Consider the following 16,296-nt stretch of genomic DNA (forward strand, 5'->3'; position numbering starts at 1 on the left):
GCAAGTCCTGCAACTCTTCGATAATATTGAACTAGAACTAGACTTAAGAGAACCAAACCGTACCATATTTTGTGCCATTTGTAGTTATGTGGTGAAGTATACTAAACGGTAAAAACATAGAAAAATACTACTAACTTTTATTTTAAAATATTAGAGACTAAGTAGGTGCCATGGGTAGACAAGACTAGACAAGTACCTAGTTCTAAATCACTTTAAAAACAAATTGCAAGTAAGTTGTAACGACTAATAATACATAAATTTTTAAAAAATCCATCATTTGAACCTATGTGTAAGTTTAAATTATCGTGATAGAGAATTATTCGCCTCTTCTACGACCTTTTCCGAAGACTTTTGGCAAACAAATGGTCCTAGGACATTTAAAATGTATCTAATAACATTATCGCTACGTAATTTTGACCATATAAATAATTAAGTTTATTGATTCACTGTTGTCTTGATAAGTCACGACGAAAGTTACAAAAAATAATCACCCGAAGATATTCACGAGTTAATTTAGTTTTTTGAGTTACAGTAAACTACATAAATCGCGTTCAAATCACACACCGTTTCGAAAAAGGTTATGTTCAACAATGCCAGGTTTTAAATGAAAACGCCAGATAGCGTCTGACAATACCTAGAGGTGCCAAAACCACAAATATATATGGCCACTTTCGAGTTAAGGTCTTTGGCAGGATGTTATGGATATATTACTTTAGTTTCGGTTTTATGAAGAACTTTTTGTTATTTAATATGTTGATTTGTTATTTAATATGTTGAACTTGATCGTTTTTTAATTGTTATAACACAATGTGCATTTGAATCGTAATAAATAAGAGAAACTCTTATATACAACATGTATCGTTAAAAGAAATTTTGCTATTGCAAATGATTTAAACACACCTCTGTGCAAGAACATTTATTAGCCAGACTCTTTCTCCTGTCGTCTTGTTTATTTTTTCAATTAGATTTAAGCAGGGACTATCACTTTCACTCCCATTATATTTAATTTAAAAAATTACCAATAGATATCTTTCGATAGATATAACGGATATTCAAGAAACATTAATTTATTGCAGCTGTTTTGATAGTGAAAATTTAATTTAAAAAAATTAATTTAATTTGAAACAGATTTCATTAAACATATTTTTTTTCCAATTATATTGAAAAAAAGTTGAATTGAGAAAAATGAAACAATACAATTGCAAATACTAATTCGTCCCTTCGACTATTGCGTGTCCATCGCAAAATTATAGGCTGAATTTTTCTAATTACGAATAGAACAATGTTAAGTTATCATAAATTATTGATATAAAGAGTGTTGGCACAAAATTACGGTTTTTGTTGAAAATAAATCAAGCAATTAATGTGATACTGAATATTTAATTCACGCTATTCCGTTAATTACTGCAAATCAATGTTTTTACGTAATACGCTTGTGTGTATTGGTTTAGACTATTTAGAACCAGCGATTTTGACTTTAAAGAACACCCGAGTCTACTTAACGAATTCAGAGAACTGAAAGAGTACTGAGTGAAAGCGATATAGAAACGCGATACAGTGTAACCAAACAAGTGGGAACCTAGACTAGCTATTTTTCCTTTCTATCAATACTTGTTTCCATGGATGTTTCACGCACTCAAAACAGTTCACCTCTAAAGACGTATAATTTTTATGTAAGCACTTACACATATTGTGTTATCGTTCTGAACAAAATATGAATTAATAAATAATAAAAATATTTCTTTTTTACTTTTGGAAATGTGGTTATTTTCTTGAAATTCATATATTTTTCAACATTTTCGAAATGATTTGAATATTAACCTTATTAACCTTGACAAACCAAGCTTCCTTAGGAAATAATATCATAGTAGTGTAATAAGTAAACAATTATTACAAACTATCACTTTAGATATTAGTTAATAAATAATTATGTATTTTCTAATTTACCTTGACGTCGTTCCATTCATTATCGTGCATGTTGTACTGGTTTACTCTCAACTGAGTACCGGCCAATGAAACACCCGTCATCTCGTCTTGCAGCGACGAAATGGCAAAAGCTCCGGGAATAACATGATGCAACAAGAGCTATGTGAAAACCGAATTCCGTTGTGTTATATATGCTTTTTTCGATTATCTTAGAGAACTTACTCCACTTAATAATCGCGGGTTTTCTTTAAATTTCTCCTCTGCTCTTTCAGGACCACCCAACTGCACCAGCAATGTTCTGAAGGCCTTGTCCGTAGGGGCAAAGACCGTATACGGACCAGTGTCATTTAACACCGTGTCTAAACCACTTTGTTTCAAAAACCTTGCCATTGCGTACAATCCTATACAAAGAACGAAATAATCTATTGTCTAAAACTGATAATGCATCAAATTACCTTTGGCTTTGAGTACAGATGTTAAATCCGGAAGATGCCCGTTGATGTCCTTCTTGGAGTGTTGATCTCTGGGCTTAGAGTAGTCTAAAGGTGTTGATGCGGAAGTTTGAGACTGTGAAGTAGAGGCCGTTGGTTTTGGGGGCGGTATGGATGCCTTGTGGGTTTTAGGTGTGGTATAATAAGTACTGCGAGTGGTCTGGAAGGTAATTAAATTTTAATATACAATAATCGTTAATTTATTATGTATTAATTCAGTATGTCATGGCTTTATGACTATTTACTGTTTTGATTATGTGTGTGACATTTATGTGTTTTAGCAAATAACATACTCCATCGATAAAGACATATCATATTCGTTTCAATATTTTGGTGGTGGAAATTTCCATGCGGTTGATAAAGAAAGGATAAAGTGTGAAGGTAAATGGCTATAAACAACAAAATGAGACTATTATTGAGGATAATTAAATTGATGCCTTTGATATTCTCATTTAAATAAATTTATTTAGTGAAAACCATTTTAAAATCACAATGGCAGAAAGTGGCATAATTATTACAATTTCATCGGTAAAATGTAAATTTTCCGATTTCTATTGACACCACGTGGTTTGATGAAGAAATTACCATATTTTTTAGACGTAGAATATAATATAATATAACAATATAATTTTGAACTCTATATTAAATTATAGTTAAGAATCATCAAATCTAATCTAGTCAGATAAGATGCTAAAAGGGTTGGTATTTATGTTTTGAGGATTGGCAATACTGTTAGTTAGTCTCCAGTTGACGTTTTCAATTGGAGATAACTCGCGAACATTTTCGTACGATTATTTTTGACTTTCGATGTGGATTATCAAGACGGCAGTACCATCTTTGGTCACTATGAAACGTTGGAATAATGGATATATGGTGGGTGCAGTCGCTCGTAGACGAAAGTTGATGTTGCAAGATCGTCATGTGACTTTCCGTGATATTGAGTCATCCCTGAGCATTAGTATGATGAGAAGAGTTATTTCAATCGGGGTTGAAAAGTATTATGAAAATTGATGCAAACGCATTCAAAAGGGCACTAATCATCATGGATAATACTTTGAAGAATAATCAAGCCATTTACGTTAATAAATTACTGTCGTTTTATTATTAGACTGAAATAATAAATAGCAACTCTCGTGTCTATATGAAAATATTTTTCTTATTTAAACGTTTATATAGAATCAAACTGTCTTTCAATGAAAGTAACATAAGCGGGTTTTAGGTTTCCATGTACGAGTAATATTAAAAGTATGAATGGCAAATTCGATTTTTACAATTCAACACATTTCTCAATGAATCTATAGTCACATATTTAAATGATTAACTTTTTTTATAATTATATAAATATAATAATTTTTATATGTAAAACGTACCTCATAATTTTCATATTTAGGCGTTGGAGTTGTTTTAGTAATAGAATTGTATATGGTGTTTGAGGTTGAATAAGAACTGCTTAGTGATGGGCTTCGACTGCTGATCCTGTATATATCATCTGGAGTAGTATATCTATTGTTGGAGAAATATTCTTCTTTCGAATTACTATACTCAGGGCTAGTAAATGGTGAGGAGGTGGTAGTCGAGGAGTAAATATCATTTGATGTTGGGTAGATGTTATTCGTAGGCGAAGGGCTTCCGCTATTGGATTTGAATAAATCACTGGGTGTAGTGTAAATGTTCCTTGTTGGCGATGGTGGTGGCAAACTAACGAAATGACTGCCAATATTGGTCGTCAGTATCGGTAAATTGGAATCATCAGCAACAGAAGTTCGTAGCGGTTTGGTCGTTGATGAATGGTGCTCTTGATCGTCCCCAGCGAAAGAATTTGGAGAAACTAAAATCATGTCTATATATCAAAAATTCCTATATAATATTATCAGACCAACACACCTGTTACTGAAATTGGTTTGTTAGTGATAAATTTAGGGTGTTCTACGCCCGGTTGCGATGATGGAGCTAGTTCGGGTTCTGGTGTGGTAGTCGTACCAGGTAATTTAATTTCACCAGCTTTAATTTTTTTCAATATGGAATCCAAATCCAATTCCGATTTGTCCTTGCCATTGCCCTTTACGCCTTGTATTTTTAAAGTACCATCGCTTTGTTCTTCTAAAAGAACAAAGGTCACTTTCTTCTGATTGGAAATATCCTTTGGCAAGGCTATGTTTTCCAAGTTTCCACCAGCTCCTAAGAAATATCAAACATTCCATTATAAGCTAATTAAAATCATATCGATTTTGTTAAATTTATTCAATTTTGATAATATTTTTATCAGGTATTATTATTTTATATTAAATCTAATAATTTACTAAGACCATGTTGCTTTCTGAAGGCTTTAACAGAGTTTTGAGCCAATAATTTTAGGAAAACAGCAATACCTTAAACATGCGTTATTTCTGTTAATTTAATATTATTAATTAATATAATTAATTAAATTAATTTAATTAAGTTAACAATATTAATTGTTAACATATTTTTTCTTACCGGATTTAAGAAAATCAACGTTAGCGCCAGGTGGTACTACTTTTTTCAATTCATCCAATACAACTTTTGGAGGTGTGCTTGTTGTTGTTTTAGAGAGGATCAGTTTTTCTGAAACACATGAGTGAAATACATAAAATTGAGATTAGGCTGCAATCCGATAGAAAAATTTCCTATACAAGAACGTTCGCTAAAATGGAGAGGCATAGAAGAACACTCTTGTATTTCCCTATGAAACTCTATCTTCTCATTATCTATTTATACTTTTTTTAGAGAAAGTACTAGCTCAAGGGAAGCTGCTATCAGGTCTTCGCCCTTAGAGCTTAACATCACTTGGGGCCTTCCCAAGACATATTTTTATCTTTCCATGTTTCAACATTTATCCCCATAATCTCACTCTCAACTCGTTTACCTCTCAACAATTTTAATTCTTTAGGAACTGAGTATCAATATTTTGTAAATAGTTTTGAAAATATATATAAATTGACCTAAATTATTTACGCCTATGCCACATAAAAAAGAAAGTATACAGAATAGAGCTAATGAGAAAAAATAACACCAGATATTCTTACATCTTTAATGTAGAAAAGGTGGGTTAGAAGATGAAGAACAAGAGTCAAGTCAAAGACTGGACGAAAATTATTTAGCAAGTATAAGTATAGTTTAAATGAGATAAAAAAATCTCAACAGATTATTCCTGAAGAAGGTTCAAAGATATAAAAAATGAAAAGGATGATTCGTTAACGCCTGAATAAGACGAGGAACCTGTTAAACCTGAATTTTTTGTATTTTCAAATAAAAGAAGGGTGGTTTTTAGTATTTACTGCGTTGTGGGTGAAATTATGAGGCTTTTTACAGGCCAGGGAAGAAGATCAATCATTTGAATGTGGTTTCTGTATCCATAATCGTAACTTACATAGTTATACGTTATATCTCTAAAAAAACTGAAAATTATTCAAATCCTTTGAATGTGATTTTTGGTTTGTTTAAACTAAATTTAAAAGTCACAATAATGGAAATATTAGCGCCAGTCTCCCCATTTTAACTAACACTCACATTAAATACTTTTTTTTTAATAATATTACCTAAATCGCTGCCCGGTTGCAATGGAACACCATCCGGAACTAATTTAGGATCGGTCGTTTTAATAACTTCCACCTTTTCGCCATTGGGTAGTGTAATTTCCTGAGTTTTGTATGATGCGGGGGCTGACGAACTACTTGTTTTAAATATTTCTTCCTTTTGTCCTGCTAAATTCGATAGAATGAGGTCTTGTCCGGAGAGATCCTTTAAATCTTTTCCGTCTTTAGTAGTCTGGATCACTTGTACCTTTTGTCCATTTGGTAGGGTGATTTCGTCACCTTTTGATGCTTGAGCTCTATAAATCAATATGTTTTGTTTCATTAATTAATTAATTAATGATACATTAAATTTTTACGTTAAATGTACTATTATAAAGTCGGTTTAGGAACATATTTTTTTAACTAATTGAATAATATATTTAATAAGATTAAGATTTATTTATTTTAAGACCAGCTTCTTGTTTTATGTGTTCAAGTTCTAATTAATGTCCCACGATTAATTTAAATAGCATTATTATCTGATAATAAATGTTAACATTATCAATGTGCCTTGAAATCATCATCATTGAAGCAGAATAATTAGATTCAGACAGCATAACACGTCAATTGAAAAGTCCCCGGCCTACCATAGTAAAACATATTTTTTTCTGGAGAATACGGTGGACGAGGAAGCAAGTCGAAGCCCAATTCATGGATTTTGGCACGGTGCATTGTCTTGGTGAAGCAGCAATTTCTCTTTCTTCAAATGCGACCGTTTTTTGGCGATTTCGTCCTTCAAACGGTCCAATAACGCTATGTATTAGTCGCTGTTGATGGTCCTTTCTTTTTCAAGGTAGTCAATGAAAATTATTCCATGCGCATACCAAAATACAGACGCCATAACATTGCCAGCAGACTGTTGCGTTTTCCGACGCTTTGGAACGGGTTCATCGTGTGCAGTCCACTCGGATGACTGTCGAATGGATTTCGGAATGAAATGATGACGCAAAAACTCGGGTTTATTACACTTGATAATCTTCAAACATCATGCTTCGAATCATCAACTTGTTGTTGTTTTTGGTTCAAAAGTGAGTTCGCGCGGCACCCACTTTCTCATACCCAAATATTCGTGAATGAATTGATATACACGTTCAGTTCAAATCATCAAATAATTCAAAATCATTTTGTGGATTTTTTTAATGTTTTCGTCGGTAGAGTTTGTTACCATCTATCGTCGTTTTGTACGTCTACTGCGTTCACCGTTTTCGGTGCTCATTTCACCATGTCTAAACTTAGTATACCAATCCTTGATGGTTGATTTCCTGGGGCAGTGTCCGGAAACTCGGCGTCAAGCGAAGTTTTTACTTCAACTGTATTTTTTCCTTCAAAAAGCAATATTTTATCAACACGCGAAATTCCTTTTTATACATTTTTTTCACAATAACAAAAGTTGCTTCACTCAGAATGCTATAATTCACAAACTAATTATCCTACAGCTGTCAAATTGATACACGCATCTTTTGAGGGTTAGGGCTAACTAAAAGCATATGGATTTAATTCTAGTAATCTTTTTCAATTGACCTGTTGTAAGTATCAGACTTACAAATGAAATATAAATTAATTAGTGCATAAAGTTCTTGGCAAATCACTATTTACATAGACCTCAAACATATATTTCTAATAAAATCCAAAAATTACACAAGACAAGATACACAAGATACAACACATTCTTACCTCATCAACTTACAAAAGAAAGTTAGAAAATTACGAAGAAAATTTTTGGCTAAAAAATGTCTAAAAAGATTCTTTCAAAAAATGATTTAAAGACTAAGAACATTTATTGAGATCATTAGATTGATTAAAACCATCAGTTGTAAGAAATACACACAACAATTCAGCATATAAATATAGAAGTATCAAACTTATAAATTAATTAGTTCATAAATTTTTAGGTAAATCATAACTTAGGTAGTTATGATATACGTTATATTTTTAAAAAATTAAAATTTATTAAAACACAATGAATGATCCTATGGTTTTCTGTCAAGTGAAATTTGATAAACATTTAATAACCTAACGCTTTTTCTGGACTATTAGAATATAATTATGGATTATAATTTAATTTACCAAATAAATTCAATAATTTTTTTTACTGTCTTATATTTGTTAAACACAGCCTATCAAATAGTATACTAACACATTACTTGAATTGTTTAATGTTTTGGATTTATATATTTTTAAACAAGAGGAAAAATACATATATTTTTGAGATAATTTTTTTAAGTTCGAATTGAAACTATTAAATTTTTAAAAAATAGTTCTTCGTAAATCAATTGAAAATAAATGATAAATATTAGTTACTTGAAGATATTGACTACGATACTTGACGATGATTTGATTGGACAAAGATTTCGATTCTATTCTCAATGAAATAAATTTATATTGATTATTAATTTTTTAAAATATATTTTAAAGTCTCCTTTTACCAACTAGGGCTTTATCTGGACTGGACCTAGAGTTTAATGTGGGCTCCGAACCACGGTCCTCAGCATTAAGCCTACCGACTGGCGAGTGACCAACTCTAGAAATCATCCCAGAAGACATCCGGTCTTACCCACTTTGGTTACTGGCGTAACTGGGATCATTTTCCTTGTCGGATTTTACACTCTTGCCTAGGACAATCACAAATTTTAAACCATCACAAACATAAATTTACGACCATGCCCCAGCAGGATTCGAACCCGCGGCTATCGCAACAGTAGGAGGACCGTCCTATCGCCTTTACCACTGCGCCACCAAGCCGGCGATTATTAAAATTAATTAATTTATTAAGGGGTAACATAAATATTTATGTTAATTGTTGGTAAATATTTTGTTTATTTTCTAAAAATAAATAATGATAATATTACCTAGAGAGTAAATTTTTATCTGCCTTTATAGCAATAACTTTATCTCCATTGGGTAGAGTAATTTCTTCTTCGTTTCCGGTTAAACCACTTGGCAAGCCGATATCACTAGTTTTTAAGTCCGGGTTTAAGGTCTGGGATAATACATTTTTGTCTGCTTTAATGGCGATGACCTTATCACCGTTCGGTAAGGTAATTTCCTCTTCTTTTCCGGTTAAACCGGCCGGTAATCCTACAGCGTCATTTTTCAGACCGTTATTTGACAATAAATTTTTGTCAGCTTTAATAGCAATCACTTTATCGCCATTTGGTAAAGTTATTTCTTCTTCTTTTCCGGTTAAACCAGCGGGTAAACCAACGGCATCGGTTTTCAGGCCTGTACCTGAAAGTAAACTCTTATCTGCTCTGATAGCGAACACTTTGTCGCCATTGGGCAATGTGATCTCTTCTTCTTTTCCATTGGGAATTAATTTGGGATCAGATGTTTCAATCAGCTGAACTTTCTTTCCATCTGCCAGTGATATTTCCCTGGAAGATAAGTTCTTCGGCGAGTCTTCCTCGGCAGTCGAACTAATGGCTGCCCTGAGCTGAGCTAATAAATCGCTTTTATTGATTTGTTGTTGTTTGTATTGTTTTTTCAATAAGTCTAAGTCGTCAAGTGATTGTATCTAAAATTAAGGTATCGTAGAATTTAAAAAAAGACAAGTTTTTTTAATTACCTTGGAAGAAGTTATGGATGGTAGAGCAGTGGGTAAAAATGCTTTTTGATTTGTTTTTTTATTAGATTTTTGAGTAGTTGGTTTTGGAGTTGTAGTGGTTGTTGTTGTAGTTGTGGTAGTGGGATGTTCACGATAATACTGTTGTAAACTCTTTTCGAAAAGTGAATGTTCTTCTGGATATATTCTCCTGAAACGCATTATATTATTTGTGTTAGTAATGTTTTTGTACTTAAATAACATTTACCTTGGCAATGATTGAGTAACACGTTGGGTAGGTGGCCTTGTTAAGAGCGTCTGATACAACTTTTTCTTTTGTTCTCTCTGAGTCTCAAGGAACGTTTGATGTTCTTCTCGAGCTTTCTTTAGCGCGATATCATATTGTTTTTCAACAAATTGATTATGTTTTTCAATGATAGTTTTTTTGTCTTGCAATTCCTAAGGAAAATAGTTACATGTATGGGTAATGATTGTTGTACTAAGGTATAAAGTTACCTTGATCCTCTGTTGATCTTTGCTTGGATCTAGATGTTTTAATTGTTCATTGATTACGTCAATAGGATCTGCAGTGGGGCGAGTGTTGACGAAAGGATTTCTTTGGGTGACTTGCTGTATGAAGTTAGGGGTGAAGCCCGTTTGCGTGTGATGCTGTCCTAGAAGCTGAAATTAAAAACGAATATAAAATCGAATGCATTTAGTATAAATTTTTCTTAGTTATAATAACTTTGTTGATATTATTATTATTATATACGGTTTTTAAATAAAGGACGAGTGGAAGTTAATGCTAACGGTAACAAAAGGTAAATGAAATTATATTTCTATTTGAGACGCTAATATATATCATCAGGCATGCGGTTATGAATGATAGCCTTTGAATGGCAACTAGGCCTTAACTCAGACGGCACGTCCGAATGTTTGTACTAATGAATAACTTGCTACGAAGATTTAACATCAATGACTGCATAATAAAATATAGGTTATATAATACATTGCACATATATAATGCAGACGCTAACTCAGAAACCTTTTAGTTTTGTAAATGTTTGTGACTTACAAGCGTCATAACAGTTCTTAAGTCTCTTCGTAGGCAAGAGTCTTGGTCTTTATAAACATGTCAAATTTTGTTCCGTTATACAAATTAATTATAACAATTATAACGCATTCAAAAAAAAACTTTAAAAGGATTTCAGTAGACCCGTTAAAGGTTATTCAAAATTACTGTGATTTCTGATTAAGTAAATACTATCAATAATTTAAACAATTTTCACTTGTTTTGGATCACTTGAAGAACTACCTGCTTATAAGATGTCTGGCTATGCGATTATTATTACTGATGCTAGTGCCATTGAGCTACACATGTGTCACAGTCATACAACTGATAGTGTGAAACTTTCTTTTTCAGTATTTACTCATTTTGTATTTGCTTAAACCAAATATATTAGCATAATTTTAATTGAAATGAAATTTTAAAAAAGTGAAACTGAATCTTTTATCTATTTTGTTGTATGCTTGCATGTGTTTTAATAAGCGATATCTATTGATGTCAATGTGAACAACTGTTAAACAACCTAAGTTAACTATCAAACTTGATGGTATTGATGTTTCCCCACATAAAATAACACTTCGAGATAGTCTAGACAGTCCTAACTGCAAGAAAGTCTTGGGTTAGTGCAGGGAATCATATGGAGAGCACCATGGAGAGCCATACACATCGACAAAGAAGTGGAATTTTCATGGTCATAGTCTCGTACATCTGGTAGAATAAATATATTTATCAAATCTGTGAAATTTTCATTAAAAATGATCTGGTATTGAATATTAGTTCCAATAAATATAATGCTATTGTTCAGGATATCAGAGAGATATCAGAAAAATTGTTAAATATGTTTATAAAATTCTTAAATTTATTTCCCAAAACATCTGCCTTTTTATAGCTTTATGGCGGTATTTTGGCTCCTCTGGCTGGACATTATTTACCACTTCTTGGCCTCTAGTTCACTTGGAAAATGCAAAAGCTCTTATAAGTGGACTATTGATTCCAAGAAAAGGTGACTGTCAGATACCGTATGGTTTCAGAGGCGGTGTGACATACACACCACCTTAAATAGGGTGAACCAAGAGGTTTGCAAATAATCTCTACAAGTATTCACGAAAATATTCACTACTAGTTGTTAGTCAAGTTTGTAAAATAAGATCGATCCGCGTGACCGAAGATAGTTCGGGTATTTTATAATGTTGCATTGCATTGTACCTCTATACATAAGTAATATAACTAATTAAGAAACAGTTTACTTTTATTTAAACAAAGATACCCAGGAACTAATTGATGCCAGTTTCGCGAATCACTGACATTTTTAAGAACGACTTACTTATTGACTTTCGGAACAAATGTTCCGAAAATTATTTACTGAATTAAACAAGTAATTCAACAACTATTTAAAATTCAATTGGAATACTGAGAGAAGATATTATCGCCACATATCAAGAAAAAACACACACGATAAGACAATTGGGGGGTTATTTTGCATCCATATCGTGGTATTAAACGTTTCCTGTCTATCTCTCAGCTATATTTAATTAAATTTTGTGTTATGTGTATAAAAGATTAGGCAAAGGATTATTTGAAATGACCTTTTCATAAAGTAGCTTTAAATTAGTTTCATTTCACAGTGGCGGTTTTATGCATCAATTCCTGTTATTCCAAGAAACCTACAAGAACTTGAAATTCAATTTTTGAAAATTAAAATCTGAAGACCACAAAATATTGTTGTTATGTTGCACATCAACAAAACCATACATAAAATCATACAGAACATCTATGAAATGCATATTACTCAGACAATAAGCTGGGATTACCAAATTACCAATGACAGAGGCCGAGAACACTGGAACACCAAAAAAAATCGCCGCTGAGGAAGCTTAAACTTGGGAAAAGGACGTACCCTAAGAAATGTTGGTACCTCCATGTAAATTAATTTTACCGCACATAAAGTTGGGATTGATGAAGCAATTTGTAAAATCACTTCCCAAAGATGGAGATTGCTTTAAACAAATAGTTTAAAAGTTGCCAGGTCTCGCAGAATAAAAGGTGAAGGAAAGTGTTTTCGACGCACCATACATTAGACTGTTTAAGGGTGGATTGCTCTTAAGAGATCATAGAGATATTTTTGGATGATCATAAAGACCGTAACTATAAACAAATTGTCAAAATTCTAAAACATGTGAGTGAAGAGCAAGGTGAACGATTTCACCAGTGTATTAAAAAAATGGAGAAAATATACCAAGGAAAATGGTGCGTCTCAATAATATTAGACAACTGTGAGGGCACTTCAGAGAGGCCTTCTAAATTCTTTCCATAAGTCAAAAAAACCGAAACAGCTCTTGTCAGGAGTGTTTCTAAGCGCATTCGGAAGCCAATGTTTAGAACAAAAATATATTAGAATTGAGACTTTCCGTTAAGGGATCGTGTAACTGCAGTATTTCATCTCCGAAGCGAGTTAGAGTCCAGACCAAATCGGTAAAGAAGGTCTTATCATAAGTTTTTTAGATGCAAAAGGTATTTTGTATATCCTCAAAGAAACCTTTAAATTAAAATTAAATTTATTAGCATATAATAATTAACTACACCGTTATGGGATGCTTTGAGTGATTATAAATCATGTTCTTTTGATGAGTTTTATAATCCAGTCCAAGCTAAACAGCTAGAAAACTAATATTCATAGAAGGGCTTCCGAAAACCTTTATAACGGAGAAAAAAGTGTAGAGGTAGAGCTGGTTGGAGGTACTTTAAGGAGCTTATTGAATCGGAGGCGATAACTAATCATTTGTCTTGCACATCTTGTACTGACATCAGGGCCCTATACATGACAAACAGTTCAGGCGTCAATAGACTCGATGAAATGGGGAGCTTAAAGTGTCAATCCGACATCACCGATGTAAATGCTGCCCCAACGTAGTCACTGCTTTTGAAGCCGTCCGAGAATATGAAAAGGTTCGCAGGATATTTCTCATATTTATGTTGATTGAATGTTACTAGAGTTAGAATTATCTCTTGGTAGACTCTTCAAGGAGAGATCGATAGTCACCTGCGACAGTTGCCATGGTGCAATCTATCCTCGGAGGTGTATATCGGTGGAAAAACCAGCGATAAGCGACTACAAACTGCATGGAATCTATGACAAGAGCTCCTGTATTGCTCTCTAGAGTGGTTGATTTTAGTGCTTGATGGAAATAAATGTCTATAATGAGAGAGTCCTGGTTTAGGTCTAGTTTCTAGGGAAGGGATTTCTGTTTCACAGAGCAAACTGTCTACTGGGTTGGTGTGGAAGGCCCATATGGCGATCCTAAGAAGGTTCAGCCTCTAGCCAGCACAATCGCCTCAACATAATTGGACCGTTTTGGGAAGTTTTAGAGCAGGAAGTGAGCAGTAGACTTCTATCTCCCACATCATTGTATGTTTAGTAGATGTGTTTTGGTATAAAAATGGTATAATATTCCACTGGAAACTGTTCAGACACTCTAAGAATCTATTAGGGGAGGAATTTCAACTCTTTTAAAAGCATATGGTGGCCCAGCACCTTATTAATAAATAAATATTCTGTTATAAACAACTAGAAAACTGAATTTCTATATATAATGCACACAATAAATAATCAATAGTAATAATTACGCGACTTACCCCAGGAGGAGTTGCCAGAGATGGTGCCGACGATGGAAATATTATAGAATTCTTTTGCGGCTCGGGCGTTAAATGAGACTGAAAACCTATAGACGGATTTGTAGGCGAAGCAAAGTTGGATATCTGTGCTTGGGCTGTTGGTAACTGTGACTGTTGAACTGTAGGGCCATTTTGCCTGAATATTGGTGGATGAGCCTGATCAAGAAAACTCTACGTTAACCAATACTATATTATACAAATTAAATTCAGATATGTTGTTTTACTTGTTGAGGTTGACTGGAGAATTGGGAAGCAGATTGTCCTCCAAACAGACCGCTCTGTGCTAGAAGCTGCTGGTTTCTGTTAAACAATTGTGGTTGATGTACTCCGGCGTTTCCTCTTTGCTGTAGATCGAATCGATGTTGATGTTGCTGGACGTCACTGAGTATTTGACCTTGTTGTTGTGGAGATAATTGAACAGGTAGGTTCTGTAAAATACATTTTATTATCATAATTTTTATCGTATGTGAATCAGTATGATTTAGAACGTGAGAAGTAAAGTGTTTATAATATGAAGGTATTTTATATTGGATTGACACTATTGTTCGTAATGTAAAAATCAAATGTTATATGTGGGATCAAAAGCGTGCCATAAACAGTTAAAACTAAACTGACTATCTCTATATATTACAATTGATGTTCTTTAAGTGTGATGAAGCAAAAATAGCCAGAATGTTCTGAAAGATACGAGCTTTCGTCCACAGGGCTCAAAATCGGTAAAAAATTTAAATACTTTAATGAACTACCTCTTGTTATATCTAATCTTCTTAATATGTAAAGGTAAGGTAGCTATGAACAATAATTGTAATAATATGTTCTTTCAATTTTAGTTCAAACAAATTAATTTTTTTATGAAAGAACGTTACGAATTATTTTCAACATTCAATAATTTAAACAATATTTTAAACCCCCACAACATATTAGAATATTTTCAACTGGACGATCAGGCCAACTTCGTATCATCTACATGTATTTTTATCAACGTTTATTCATACGGTAATAATGGTTGTAGCCACTAGCTGTTTTGTCCAGTCTGATGACGATATTGAGGCTGTCATATGGCACCCGATCTAATTTCATTTTGAACATTTTGATTAAATTGTTGTTCCGATGAAAGTATTTATGTACTTCTTGGACAATAATTTGCTTCACTGTTGGATTGTGAGAACGTCTATCGATCTTAGCACCCGGATTGCCAATAAAATAGAAATGTAAGAATTAATTATCTGTATCTGGTAGTGCTAACAGCATTGCCTAGTATATAGTGCCTAGTATGTGACAAAATTGTTCTTGTGTCTGCAATTTCGTTAACTTATTTCTGATATAAATTTTACCAAAAAAACTTTTATAGTATAATACCTTGAAAGTTAATATGATATTGTCCTGTACAATATGCACTACAACTGTTATATTTAGTGTTGTGTAAATCTTAATGTTTGGCAATTTTATTCTTACGGTGGCACTACATAACCCAGTATATTCACCGCTTTATTTTAATGCTTTATATTATTGACAAACAATTGTAATCTCCTCAGTTGTAACTGATTTGTTAACACTAGAATCTATTTCCGGCTCGTAATGGAATGCTGCCCATTCCTGGGCCACAGGAGCACTGTATATACAGAATCGGTCAATTTAATTGTGTTGTGTTCGATGTTGCTGTGTTTTCTTTTCTATAGTCTAAGTCTTTTCTATAGTATTGCTAATAATAAAATAATAAATGTAAAAATAAATACACCATATAGTTCTTGGTAAATGTTTATTCTGCCGTAATTAGTATACGATTCGAAATTCTAATGGTAATGCTTTGATATCGCCCAAAAACCTACGTCTCTATAAAATATAAATCGTGGTAAAGTATTAAACGGTCAGTGCCAAGAAATCATCTTCAACGTTTTCAGCGGTTCGATAATATTGTCGGTAGTTTTAATCAGAATTCAACATTTTTGAAAATGCATCCATAAATATTTGATAACTAGCAACTATGTCGATCCTTTATGACAGTGA

The 16,296-nt window shown here is 33.0% G+C and overlaps 1 protein-coding gene across 2 annotated transcripts in view; it reads right to left on the bottom strand.

Moving 5' to 3' along the window:
* The window catches only part of LOC143193216 (uncharacterized), a 53,970-nt gene that overhangs the window by 2,765 nt on the left and 34,909 nt on the right, over window positions 1-16,296 (bottom strand). Inside the window, exons 2-14 of one of the 2 annotated variants that reach the window (XM_076399269.1) lie at window positions 14,514-14,717; window positions 14,251-14,445; window positions 10,068-10,232; window positions 9,820-10,010; window positions 9,576-9,762; window positions 8,860-9,524; window positions 5,975-6,267; window positions 4,893-5,000; window positions 4,302-4,595; window positions 3,788-4,245; window positions 2,382-2,577; window positions 2,149-2,327; window positions 1,948-2,085 (exon numbers count right to left, since the gene is read on the bottom strand). In XM_076399269.1, the coding sequence (XP_076255384.1) occupies window positions 1,948-2,085; window positions 2,149-2,327; window positions 2,382-2,577; window positions 3,788-4,245; window positions 4,302-4,595; window positions 4,893-5,000; window positions 5,975-6,267; window positions 8,860-9,524; window positions 9,576-9,762; window positions 9,820-10,010; window positions 10,068-10,232; window positions 14,251-14,445; window positions 14,514-14,717 (3,273 nt within the window). Of the gene's footprint in view, window positions 1-1,947; window positions 2,086-2,148; window positions 2,328-2,381; window positions 2,578-3,787; window positions 4,246-4,301; window positions 4,596-4,892; window positions 5,001-5,974; window positions 6,268-8,859; window positions 9,525-9,575; window positions 9,763-9,819; window positions 10,011-10,067; window positions 10,233-14,250; window positions 14,461-14,513; window positions 14,718-16,296 lie in introns of both variants that reach the window. The other variant, XM_076399268.1, reaches the window with a different exon arrangement.

This window comes from Rhynchophorus ferrugineus, unplaced genomic scaffold (assembly GCF_030347505.1).
Source record: "Rhynchophorus ferrugineus isolate W39M unplaced genomic scaffold, kcgeb_rfMv2 rfM3, whole genome shotgun sequence".
Taxonomy (NCBI): Eukaryota; Metazoa; Arthropoda; class Insecta; order Coleoptera; family Curculionidae; genus Rhynchophorus; species Rhynchophorus ferrugineus.